Source organism: Dermochelys coriacea, chromosome 5 (genome assembly GCF_009764565.3).
Source record: "Dermochelys coriacea isolate rDerCor1 chromosome 5, rDerCor1.pri.v4, whole genome shotgun sequence".
Classification (NCBI taxonomy): Eukaryota; Metazoa; Chordata; order Testudines; family Dermochelyidae; genus Dermochelys; species Dermochelys coriacea.
The window spans coordinates 126,594,566-126,608,365 of record NC_050072.1 but is presented as its reverse complement, the minus strand read 5'-3'; the positions used below and the strand labels follow the sequence as shown (position 1 = coordinate 126,608,365).

General features: G+C 40.8%; 1 protein-coding gene across 4 annotated transcripts in view; it reads left to right on the top strand.

The window, feature by feature from the left end:
* The window catches only part of ZCCHC7 (zinc finger CCHC-type containing 7), a 168,430-nt gene that overhangs the window by 108,113 nt on the left and 46,517 nt on the right, over positions 1 to 13,800 (top strand). For 3 of the 4 annotated variants that reach the window (XM_043514562.1, XM_038403014.2, XM_043514564.1), the window contains exons 3-5: positions 452 to 495; positions 2,029 to 2,151; positions 3,933 to 4,103. In XM_043514562.1, coding sequence (XP_043370497.1) covers positions 452 to 495; positions 2,029 to 2,151; positions 3,933 to 4,103 — 338 coding nt within the window. The remainder of the gene's footprint in view (positions 1 to 451; positions 496 to 2,028; positions 2,152 to 3,932; positions 4,104 to 13,800) is intronic. The other variant, XM_043514563.1, reaches the window with a different exon arrangement.

Below are 13,800 nucleotides of genomic sequence, written 5' to 3'. Positions count from 1 at the left end.
TGTGCTGCTCACCAATGGAAGCTGGTCCAATGAAAGATATTATCTCACCCACCTTGTGTCTCTGAGATCTTAGAGGACCATGAGGGTGACAGTGGACTTTCTAAGGGTTCTGTGTGCCATGACAGACAGCAGTTAAATGTAATTTGTGTAACCAGTAGTGCAGTACTTCAGTGCCTATGCCACTTACCACATGGGGAGTTCTTCCCTAGTTGATGGCTTGTTTAACAAAACACACACGATAAAGAGCACACATTAATTATAAGGTAGGTCAAATTTGCAGCCAAACAGATTGGTAGTGTCCCGTTACTGAAACTAGATTTGCCAATGATGTGCTTTTAAAAACAGGTCTGGTCTTGTCTCCTTTCAGTGACTACATAGAAATCACCTGTGGTTGAATTTACAAAATAATTTTCAGTGCATTAATATATTTCACAATATATCTGTTTTGCAGGAGAAGATGGAGTGGACTGGTCCATCAGTGATAAAGACCTAGAGGTAATATAGCCTAATAAATTATTCCAAATATTGTAGGTTGTTTTTAAAAGATGGGGCATAACCTTATGATGAAATCCCTTATTATAGACTCTCTGATCCCTCGTGAACAATATACTTAGAAAACATTCTTATATATCATGTATTTGTGTATGTTTCTCTCTCTCCATTCTTTATTGGTAAGACTAGTTTACATGAAAAGAGGATAATTGCTTTTTAAGAGTTCATCTACCCTGCTCCTTATTTTCAATTTGGAGTAATAATTCTTTCTTAACATCATAATCATTTCCCACAGCTTCCAACTGTGATGTCAGAAACAGAACATTAAGATATCAGATGTGGAATAAGCAGAAAAAAGAGATGAATTCTTAAAAAAATAAAAAATTCTTTTATTCACACTGGTATCCCTATGTAAACAGAAAATAAAAAAATAGAGTAAAGGTGTGAGCAGAATTATTAATTTTTCTTAAAGATATCCATGAGACATCAGTAGCTCTCTGAAGTAGAACCAGACTCTTCAACTTCTTGCTGCACTTGCATATGATGCCTTTATCATTTGGTGGGACGACTTCTTGTCTTACTCTACTCATATACACCTCCTTCTGGAGGATCTGGAAGAAAGTTAATCCTAGTAGACCCAGACTATCGAAGAGGAACATGGTACACAGACCTCTTGAGGGTCCCTCTCACTCTGTCTCACAACCAGCTCCAGTAAGGTTCTATAATGCTTCCATATTAGGGTTACCAACCCTCCATGGTTGTCCTGGAGTCTCCAGAAATTAAAGAAAGATTAATCTTTAATTAAAGATTATGTCATGTGATGACACCTCTAGAAATAAGTCCAACACAAATTGGCAACCCTATTCCATATGCAGGGGCCCTCAATCTTTCAGCTTGGCTTGTGACAGCTGCACCTGTCCTAGTTCTGTCGGTTTTAAAAAAAAAACAAAAACGGATGTTTACTAGTTCTAAATAAATCTTCAGGAGCAAGAGAGAGAATTATCAACTTCCTCTGCTTCTGTGGAGATAACATGTGAGGTCACAGTTTTGTGTTTTGCAGGTTCACTGTAATTTGTCATGGTGCAAAATGCAGTTTTAATTGATCTCCCTACAGCGTTATATTTCTTCTAAGAAATGTGTCAACCCATGTTGTATGGTGACTTGTATTTGTAATTAATGTTAGCTGCATGTGCAATCTGGGGGCAGCTACAGTTCATCCTGGAATGAGAGAGCCAATTGAGCCTCACTGAGATTTTCAAAAGAAGACAAACCTTTTTAATTATTCTTTTGTTTTAGTCTGAAAAAAAAAAGACAAAACTGCCTGTGATTTAGCAGCCAGTCATTTAGACACAGGTAGGGCAAAGTTTAAGAGAACAGAACGATCCAGCGCTAAATGGTTGACAAATGTACGAGTACAATATTAGATTTCAAACTGAACTTACCAGCACTGACAGCTACAAAAATACAATTCAGCAAAGCACTACACCACAAAAGCCCAAATAATTGATGCATTTTTTTTTCTTGTTGTTTCCCTAGGCACAAATTGGTAATTATGCACCCCTGAGACGCACCAACAGATACTATGCAACAGACAAAAATGTTACTTGTAGAAATTGTGATAAACGGGGTCATTTGTCCAAAAACTGTCCTACTCCAAAGGTAAATGCAATATTATAATTTATTTTAGAGGCAGCCACTTGTTCTGTGGTTACTAGTTAACACTCTTTTGGGATGTCCTAGAGCTGGTCCATCACACTGTGAAGTTTATAAACATCCCCGTGTGGTCCAGATTGGGAGATAATTGATTAGGACCCGGTGATTAACCAGTTAACAAGGGAATCCAGCTCATCAGCTGGGGACTGTTGCATGGGGGCGGGGGAGAGGAGGACGGGAAGGGAAGAGGCAAAGAAGCTCAGGATCTGAGAGAGGTGAGACCTCTCTCCCCCACCTCGACTCAGTGCCTAGAGGGTACAATGACACACAAGAAAAGCCTTGTGGTGGGGCGAGGTAAGACACTGTAATTAAAGCGCAGTGTGGTGAACTTACGTATGCAAGTGTGAGGATTGCTTGCAAAGAGACATCCAGGGTGAGAGAGCCTGCTCTGAGCCACCCTATTTCAAGAGTTTGTCATTTGGCTTAAAAGTTTGTTCCAGGTTGAAATTTGACAATAAGGCCTCTTGGAGAAGACAAATTTAATTTACAAAGTTAAAAAAGGCTTTAGTTGGTGTTAAGATTTGTTTTGTGTGACGTTAAAATCTCTCACAATTACAAATGAATACAGAGAAAATAAAGGTAAGTACAATGTAAGGACATATTGTTGAGATCCTAAAAGAATAGTTTACATTTTTTAACTGTTTCATATTGTACAGACCTCAGAGAAAAAGAAATAAAGTAAAGAGAAACAATTTATAGGAAATGAAAGAAGGAACAGCATCTAGACTTAGCATCTATTGCCCTGGCAAAGAATTATTTTAAAGATCATTTACCGCCCTTTGCCATCATAGAAAATATGAAATTGTATGTGACCTCAAAGCAGCTCAAATTTCTACAAAACAAACAGGGAAAGTTTTTACCTGAAATACTCATCTTCAGTTTTTTTGAAAAACACCTATTATGTAAAGTATTATGTGGAAATGGCTGCAGTCTCTACTGAACGTGACTTTACCACTCCCAACAGAAAAGACTGTAAAAGCTATGCAAATTTTGCAAAGCCTACACCTTCTGCTTCCTATTCCGAGTCTATGGACATGTCTGTGTAAAACTGGTTTCTCAGTGACTATCAGTCATTCCTATCCAATGGCCATTTTAGCCTCGAATAGCAGACTCAGACATTGGGGAAATTGGCTTTGAATGGACACAGCTTCAGAATAGGCTTTCAATAGTTTGATTTTATAACTCCATAAATGCACTAGTCTGCATACATGTGAATCTCAAAAGTATGAACATTCACTTTTATGGCATAGATAAAGAGGTGATTCGTTAAGAGTCAATTGTGTTACATATCACACAGCATGTAACTGAGAGAGACCGCTTTTTCATTTTTTAATACAGTATCCCAAATTACAGTGTTCAGGTATGAAAAGTTTGCCTCAAATCAAAATGTTCCTTTCTTCTCAGCATGATTGTTGTTGAGTCGTTGAAAGTAGTGCAAGCATATGCAGTAATTCATTAAACTTGAGAAGAAACAAGGACCAGGAAGTGCTGTATATGGAATTACAATGTTAGCTTGTATTTCTCTTGGTGTTGTACAACATCACCAGAATTTCTTGAAGAAACATTATAATCTCACTATCCCAGCTGAGAATACATACTTAAGAACATTATAATTTGTAGGGGTTTGCGCTCATTTTGGTTTGTGTTTCACCTGTTATTATTTTTTAAATACTTTAAACAGCTGAAATGTTTTCACCTAAGATCCTTCTTTCTATATTTCTTCATAGAAAATTCCCCCTTGTTGCCTGTGTGCAGAGAGAGATCACCTACAAAATAACTGCCCAGCACGGTTTTGTTTAAACTGCTGTTTGCCTGGACACTGCTCTAGGGAGTGCCTTGAGAGAGCTTATTGGCGTAAACATTGTAACCGCTGTGATATGAAAGGCCATTATGCTGATGTGAGTAGAACATTTAGCGATCATTAGTCCATGTCCACCTTGGTCAATAAATGTTATGCAGGGTAAAACTTGATGTTCTAACAGCAGTATCTGTTTTTACCCTTCTATAATACAGTGGGCGTACATTTATACATATATAAAAATATATTTGAGTGTCTATATAGCATCATAGTTTCCGTGAGGAATGAAGCCATAATTTAGCAAAATGTGGCAGTGTAAGCCCTGCTATTTGCTGTGATGCAGTTCTATGTTCCAGTTTCCTTTATACAACAATTACTTGCTCACATAAATGTTTTTCTTCCTAAAATATATCTGTGCAGCAAGTGTGGTGAGAAAAGCCCATGGAAGCATCATTTAGCCCCATGGAAGGTATATAAAGATATTGTATGTGATTCTTTCACACTTTGGATATAAAGATTTGAAAATTGAACAGGTGGAGCACAGATAGTTTTGTTGAGTTTGATTTCATTTTTAGAAAATAATTTTCAAAAATGATATAAAAATGCAATAAGCAAGATATTTCAATTTAAGTCATAACAGGTATCAAGACAGAGGAATGCAAATATATGTTCAATTTGTGTGTGGGTGGGTGTGTATAGATATATACTATTTAATGCTTAATATATTATGACAGTTCTCCAGGCTTTTGTTCCATAGACTGGGAGGAATTTGGGGGTACTAATGTCCATACTGAGAGAGGTAGTGAGGGGCTCTCAATGGAATTTCATCCAGTTGTACTCAACCAGAAGACTGGGGAAAATACATGGGTCCTCATTAGTGATGGTGGCTTAAAATGAGGGGACATCAGAAGTCCCAAGTGCTCCAGCAAAGATGCAGAGGACAGCTTCTACCCACCCAAAGCCAGTAAATAGCAGTATGGTGTTCTGATACTGCTCCATATTCTATGTTGTTATACAAGCATCAGTAGAAACTTAAGTTAGTCTATATCTTGGTTTGGTATGTACCTTACCTTAGGCATTTCATATGACAAGTATACCTGAGCCAGGTAAAAGGACATAATACAGGTTTTTCCCATGTAACTACAGCTAAATAGAAATGTTATCGAACAGTAAAATAGTAAAGTTAAAGGAAGATGTTTAGAAACAGTTTATTTGAATGACTCAGCTTACACTTTTCATGCTTTTCAATTGCAGATATATAATCAGTTATTGTGTGCAGTTTTGAATTTCTGCCACAGTCACCTGTTAACTTTTATATGAAACGTGAAAGAGGGAAGATGGTGACAAACAAGGTGAATTACGTGATCCTCCCCAGACAAGCATACTGTACGTGGTGTGAGAGAAAAATTGTAGAGACTGAACAGTCATTCTGTCTTGTATCATTCAACTATCAAATTAACAGTATAGTATAAGGAGAGAAATATTTCTGAAATCTATTGATATCTTTATCTTAATCCTTACAATATATTAGTAAGAGCTATACTAAATCCATCTTTCAGTGTCCGTCATTTTCATCAGTGTCATTCAGAATTGCACTGTTGCTGTGTAGATCAACACTACTCGTACCAGTTGGGGTGTACAGTCTGATCAGCATTGCCAATCAACCCCTTCCTTCTATCTTAACAAAGCGAAGGTTAAGGAGTGATTACAGTCTATAAGTACCTATATTGGGAATATTTAATAATATAATAATATTTAATAATAATATTTAATTTAATAATTCAGTCTAACAGAGAAAGGTATAGCATGATCCAGTGGTTTGAAGTAAAACCAGACAAATTCAGACTGAAAATAAGGCATACATTTTTGACAGTAATTAACTGTTGGAACAACTTACCAAGGGTTGTGGTGTATTTTCTATAACTGACCATTTTAAAATCAAGATGGGATGTTTTTCTAAAAGATCTGCTCTGGGACTTATTTGGGGAAGTTTTCTGGCCTGTGTTATACAGAAGGTCGGACAAAGCTCCTTTTAGGCCTTGGAATCGATGAATATCCATTTTACCATGTTGCCTCCATGTCACAAGATAGAGAGAGAAAAGATACGTAGAACAAATATTGAACTCCATACCTCACCTCATAAAACATGATTTCTGAAATCTTAACCACCCTTTTTCTGTAACCAAAGTATCTCAAGCCATTCCCCTTTGACCTTGCAGATTTCTCTTATCAAATGAGCATATGAAAATGCCCCCGTTCTTCAACATAGTCACAGTCCAGATAAAGAGATTCTTGTAAAAGATGTACTGTTCATTTTATCACCCTACCAGGTATTTGTCAGCATCAGGTTCCAGGTCAGGGAGCAAAGCAGTGGAGTTTTTTCCACATACTTTGTTGATTGGAAAAAAAAACCCTCAATAAAAACATGTACACAATGGTATTTTGTGCATATTTTTGAGGATATACAACCTTAAATAAAAGTGTATTTGTGGGATCGATAATTAGTTTACATTTTTTTAATAAGTGAAAGCATTCAGTCTGTATATATTAGCAGGCAAATCATTATCCAACATCAAGTATCAAGAGTCAAAGAAATGAATAAGTTTGTGGGAGCACATCGTGAGATGCAAACTGCTATACAGAGCAATTCAAAAGTTACAAGAATACTGAGGATCCAGTCAAGAATGCCACTTGGGCAAAGGCACATTTTCTGTACAGGTTTCAGAGTAGCAGCCTGTCTGTATCCGCAAAAAGAAAAGGAGTACTTGTGGCACCTTTAGAGACTAACAAATTTATTTGAGCAAAGGTTTCGTGAGCTACAGCTCACTTCATTGGATGCATACAGTGGAAAATACAGTGGAGAGATTATATATACACAGAGAACATGAAACAATGGGTGTTACCATACACACTGTAACGAGAACGATCAGCTGAGGTGAGCTATTACCAGCAGGAGAGTGATAATACTTTTGAAGTGATAATCAAGGTGGGCCATTTCCAGCAGTTGACAAGAAAGTGAGAGGAACAGTGGGGGGGAGTGGGGGGGAAATAAACATGGGGAAATAGTTTTACTTTGTGTAATGACACATACACTCCCAGTCTTTATTCAAGCCTAATTTAATGGTGTCCAGTTTGCAAATTAATTCCAATTCAGCAGTCTCTCGTTGGAGTCTGTTTTTGAAATTTTCTTGTTGAAGAATTGCCACTTTTAAGTCTGTAATCGAGTGACCAGAGAGATTGAAGTGTTCTCTGACTGGTTTTTGAATGTTATAATTCTTGACGTCTGATTTGTGTCCATTTATTCTTTTACGTAGAGATTATCCAGTTTGGCCAATGTACTTGGCAGAGGGGCATTGCTGGCACATGATGGCATATATCACATTGGTAGATGCGCAGGTGAATGAGCCCTCTGATAGTGTGGCTGGTGTGATTAGGCCCTATGATGGTGTTCCCTGAATAGATATGTGGACACAGTTGGCAACGGGCTTTGTTGCAAGGATAGGTTCCTGGGTTAATGTTTTTGTTGTGCGGTGTGTAGTTGCTGGTGAGTATGTGCTTCAGGTTGGGGGGCTGTCTGTAAGCAAGGACTGGCCTGTCTCCCAAGATCTGTGAGAGTGATGGGTCGTCCTTCAGGGTAGGTTGTAGATCCTTGATGATCCATTGGAGAAATTTTAGTTGGGGGCTGAAGGTGATGGCTAGTGGCGTTCTGTTATTTTCTTTGTTGGGCCTGTCCTATAGTAGGTAACTTCTGGGAACTCTTCTGGCTCTGTCAATCTGTTTCTTCACTTCCGCAGGTGGGTATTGTAGTTGTGAGAACGCTTGATAGAGATCTTGTAGGTGTTTGTGTCTGTCTGAGGGGTTGGAGCAAATGTGATTGTATCGTAGAGCTTGACTGTAGACAATGGATTGTGTGGTGTGGTCTGGATGAAAGCTGGAGGCATGTAGGTAAGTATAGTGGTCAGTAGGTTTCCGATATAGGGTGGTGTTTATGTGACCATCGCTTATTAGCACTGTAGTGTCCAGAAAGTGGATCTCTTGTGTGGACTGGTTCAGGCTGGGGTTGATGGTGGGATGGAAATTGTTGAAATCTTGGTGAAATTCCTCAAGGACTTCTTTTCTATGAAAAAAGAAAATGAGTACTTGTGGCACCTGAGAGACTAAGAAATTTATTAGAGCATAAGCTTTCGTGAGCTACAGCGCACTTCATCGGATGCATTTGGTGGAAAATACAGAGGGGAGATTGATATACACACACAGAGAACATGAAACAATGGGTTTATTATACACACTGTAAGGAGAGTGATCACTTAAGATAAGCCATCACCAGCAGCGGGGGGGGGGGGGGGAAGGAGGAAAACCTTTCATGGTGACAAGCAAGGTAGGCTATTTCCAGCAGTTAACAAGAATATCTGAGGAACAGTGGGGGGTGGGATGGGGTGGGGGGGAGAAATAACATGGGGAAATAGTTTACTTTGTGTAATGACTCATCCATTCCCAGTCTCTATTCAAGCCTAAGTTAATTGTATCCAGTTTGCAAATTAATTCCAATTCAGCAGTCTCTCGTTGGAGTCTGTTTTTGAAGTTTTTTTGTTGAAGGATAGCCACTCTTAGGTCTGTAATCGAGTGACCAGAGAGATTGAAGTGTTCTCCAACTGGTTTTTGAATGTTATAATTCTTGACGTCTGATTTGTGTCCATTCATTCTTTTACGTAGAGACTGTCCAGTTTGGCCAATGTACATGGAAAAGGGGCATTGCTGGCACATGATGGCATATATCACATTGGTAGATGCGCAGGTGAACGAGCCTCTGATAGTGTGGCTGATGTGATTAGGCCCTATGATGGTGTCCCCTGAATAGATATGTGGACAGAGTTGGCAACGGGCTTTGTTGCAAGGATAGGTTCCTGGGTTAGTGGTTCTGTTGTGTGGTGTGTGGTTGCTGGTGAGTATTTGCTTCAGATTGGGGGGCTGTCTGTAAGCAAGGACTGGCCTGTCTCCCAAGATCTGTGAGAGTGATGGGTCGTCCTTCAGGATAGGTTGTAGATCCTTGATGTTGCGTTGGAGAGGTTTTAGTTGGGGGCTAAAGGTGATAGCTAGTGGCGTTCTGTTATTTTCTTGGTTGGACTTGTCCTGTAGTAGGTGACTTCTGGGTACTCTTCTGGCTCTGTCAATCTATTTCTTCACTTCAGCAGGTGGGTATTGTAGTTGTAGGAATGCATGATAGAGATCTTGTAGGTGTTTGTCTCTGTCTGAGGGGTTGGAGCAAATGCGGTTATATCGTAGAGCTTGACTGTAGACAATGGATCGTGTGGTATGATCTGGATGAAAGCTAGAGGCATGTAGGTAGGAGTAGCGGTCAGTAGGTTTCCCATATAGGGTGGTGTTTATGTGATCAACGCTTATTAGCACCGTAGTGTCCAGGAAGTGGATCTCTTGTGTGGACTGGTCCAGGCTGAGGTTGATGGTGGGATGGAAATTTGTTGAAATCCTGGTGGAATTCCTCAAAGGCTTCTTTTCCATGGGTCCAGATGATGAAGATGTCATCAATGTAGCGCAAGTAGAGTAGGCGCATTAGGAGACGAGAGCTGAGAAAGCGTTGTTCTAAGTCATCCATAAAAATGTTGGCATACTGTGGGGCCATGCGGGTACCCATCGCATTGCCGCTGATTTGAAGGTATACGTTGTCCTCAAATGTGAAATAGTTATGGGTGAGGACAAAGTCACAAAGTTCAGCCACCAGGTTAGCCGTGACAGTATCGGGGATACTGTTCCTGACGGCTTGTAGTCCATCTTTGTGTGAAATGTTGGTGTAGAGGCTTCTACATCCATAGTGGCTAGCATGGTGTTTTTAGGAAGATCACCAATGGACTGTAGTTTCCTCAGGAAGTCAGTGGTGTCTCGAAGATAGATGGGAGTGCTGGTAACATAGGGCCTGAGGAGGGAGTCTACATAGCCAGACAATCCTGCTGTCAGGGTGCCAGTGCCCGAGATGATGGGGCGTCCAGGATTTCCAGGTTTATGGATCTTGGGTAGCAGATAGAATACCCCAGGTCGGGGTTCTAGGGGTGTGTCTGTGCGGATTTGTTCTTGTGCTTTTTCAGGGAGTTTCTTGAGCAAATGCTGTAGTTTCTTTTGGTAACTCTCGGTGGGATCAGAGGGTAATGGCTTGTAGAAAGTGGTGTTGGAGAGCTGCCTAGTAGCCTCTTGTTCATACTCCGACCTATTGTGGATCTAATTTACCTAGATTTCAGTAAGGCATTTGATACCGTGCCACATGGGGAATTATTAGTTAAATTGGAGAAGATGGGGATCAATATGAACATCAGAAGGTGGATAAGGAATTGGTTAAAGGGGAGACTGCAACGGGTCCTACTGAAAGGCGAACTGTCAGGTTGGAGGGAGGTTACCAGTGGAGTTCCTCAGGGATCGGTTTTGGGACCAATCTTATTTAATCTTTTTGTTACTGACCTTGGCACAAAAAGTGGGAGTGTGCTAATAAAGTTTGCAGATGATACAAAGCTGGGAGGTATTGCCAATTCGGAGACGGATCGGGATATTATACAGGAGGATCTGGATGACCTTGTAAACTGGAGTAATAGTAATAGGATGAAATTTAATAGTGAGAAGTGTAAGGTTATGCATTTAGGGATTAATAACAAGAATTTTAGTTATAAGTTGGGGACGCATCAATTAGAAGTAACGGAAGAGGAGAAGGACCTTGAAGTATTGGTTGATCATAGGATGACTATGAGCTGCCAATGTGATACGGCTGTGAAAAAAGCTAATGCGGTTTTGGGATGCATCAGGAGAGGCATTTCCAGTAGGGATAAGGAGGTTTTAGTACCGTTATACAAGGCACTGGTGAGACCTCACCTAGAATACTGTGTGCAGTTCTGGTCTCCCATGTTTAAAAAGGATGAATTCAAACTGGAGCAGGTACAGAGAAGGGCTACTAGGATGATCCGAGGAATGGAAAACTTGTCTTATGAAAGGAGACTTAAGGAGCTTGGCTTGTTTAGCCTAACTAAAAGAAGGTTGAGGGGAGATATGATTGCTCTCTATAAATATATCAGAGGGATAAATATAGGAGAGGGAGAGGAATTATTTCAGCTCAGCACCAATGTGGACACAAGAACAAATGGGTATAAACTGGCCACCAGGAAGTTTAGACTTGAAATCAGACGAAGGTTTTTAACCATCAGAGGAGTGAAGTTTTGGAATAACCTTCCAAGGGAAGCAGTGGGGGCAAAAGATCTATCTGGTTTTAAGATTCTACTCGATAAGTTTATGGAGGAGATGGTATGATGGGATAATGGGATTTGGTAAGTAATTTATCTTTAAATATTCAGGGTAAATAGGCCAAATCCCCTGAGATGGGATATTAGATGGATGGGATCTGATTTACTATAGAAAATTCTTTCCTGGGTATCTGGCTGGTGAATCTTGCCCATGTGCTCAGGGTTTGGCTGATTGCCATGTTGGGGTCGGGAGGGAGTTTTCCTCCAGGGCAGATTGGAGAGGCCCTGGAGGTTTTTTGCCTTCCTCTGTAGCATGGGGCATGGTTGACTGGAGGGAGGCTTCTCTGCTCCTTGAAGTTTGAACCATGATTTGAGGACTTCAATAGCTCAGACATGGGTGAGGTTTTTCATAGGAGTGGTGGGTGACATTCTGTGGCCTGCGCTGTGCAGGAGGTCGGACTAGATGATCAGAGTGGTCCCTTCTGACCTTAGTATCATTGAATCTATGAATCTATTCATGGTGATAACAGCACCTTCTTTGTCAGCCTTTTTGATTATGATGTCAGAGTTGTTTCTGAGGCTGTGGATGGCATTGTGTTCTGCATGGCTGAGGTTATGGGGCAAGCGATGCTGCTTTTCCACAATTTCAGCTCGTGCACGTCGGCGGAAGCGCTCTATGTAGAAGTCCAAGCTGCTGTTTCGACCTTCAGGAGGAATCCACCCAGAATCCTTCTTTTTGTAGTGTTGGTAGGAAGGTCTCAGTGGGTTAATATGTTGGTCAGAGGTGTGTTGGAAATATTCCTTGAGTCGGAGACATCGAAAATAGGATTCTAGGTCACCACAGAACAGTATCATGTTCGTGGGGGTGGAGGGGCAAAAGGAGAGGCCCCGAGATAGGACAGATTCTTCTGCTGGGCTAAGAGTATAGTTGGATAGATTAACAATATTGCTGGGTGAGTTACGGGAACCACTGTTGTGGCCCCTTGTGGCATGTAGTAGTTTAGATAGTTTAGTGTCCTTTTTCTTTTGTAGAGAAGCAAAGTATGTGCTGTAAATGGCTTGTCTAGTTTTTGTAAAGTCCAGCCACGAGGAAGTTTGTGCGGAAGGTTGGTTCTTTATGAGAGTATCCAGTTTTGAGAGCTCATTCTTAATCTTTCCCTGTTTGCTGTAGAGGATGTTGATCAGGTGGTTCCGCAGTTTCTTTGAGAGTGTGTGGCACAAGCTGTCAGCATAGTCTGTGTGCTGTGTAGATTGTAATGGATTTTTTAACTTCAGTCCTTTCGGTATGATGTCCATCAAACACCTACAAGATCTCTATCATGCATTCCCACAACTACAATACTCACCTGCTGAAGTGAAGAAACAGATTGACAGAGCCAGATGTGTACCCAGAAGTCACCTACTACAGGACAGGCCCAACAAAGAAAATAACAGAACTCCACTAGCCATCACCTTCAGCCCCCAACTAAAACCTCTCCAACGCATCATCAAGGATCTACAACCTATCCTGAAGGACGACCAATCACTCATAGATCTTGGAAGACAGGCCAGTACTAGCTTACAGACAGCCCCCCAATCTGAAGCAAATACTCACCAGCAACCACACACCACACAACAGAACCACTAACCCAGGAACCTATCCTTGCAACAAAGCCCATTGCCAACTGTGTCCACATATCTATTCAGGGGACACCATCATAGAGCCTAATCACATCAGTCACACTATCAGAGGCTCGTTCACCTGCTCATCTACCAATGTGATATATGCCATCATGTGCCAGCAATGCCCCTCTGCCATGTACATTGGTCAAACTGGACAGTCTCTACGTAAAAGAAGGAATGGACACAAATCAGACGTCAAGAATTATAACATTCAAAAACCAGTTGGAGAACACTTCAGTCTCTCTGGTCACTCGATTACAGGCCTAAGAGTGGCTATCCTTGAACAAAAAAACTTCAAAAACAGACTCCAACGAGAGACTGCTGAATTGGAATTAATTTGCAAACTGGATACAATTAACTTAGGCTTGAATAGAGACTGGGAATGGATGAGTCATTACACAAAGTAAAACTATTTCCCCATGTTATTTCTCCCCCCCACCCCATCCCACCCCCCACTGTTCCTCAGATATTCTTGTTAACTGCTGGAAATAGCCTACCTTGCTTGTCACCATGAAAGGTTTCCTCCTTCCCCCCCCCCCCCCCCCACTGCTGGTGATGGCTTATCTTAAGTGATCACTCTCCTTACAGTGTGTATGATAAACCCATTGTTTCATGTTCTCTGTGTGTGTGTATATAAATCTCTCCTCTGTTTTTTCCACCAAATGCATCCGATGAAGTGAGCTGTAGCTCACGAAAGCTTATGCTCTAATAAATTTGTTAGTCTCTCAGGTGCCACAAGTACTCCTTTTCTTTTTGAGAATACAGACTAACACGGCTGCTACTCTGAAACCTTCTTTTCTATGGGTCCAGATGATGAAAATGTCATCAATGTAGCACAAGTAGAGTAGGGGCAACTAGTGGCCAGGTGAAACCACTGACCATTATATTACAGATCAG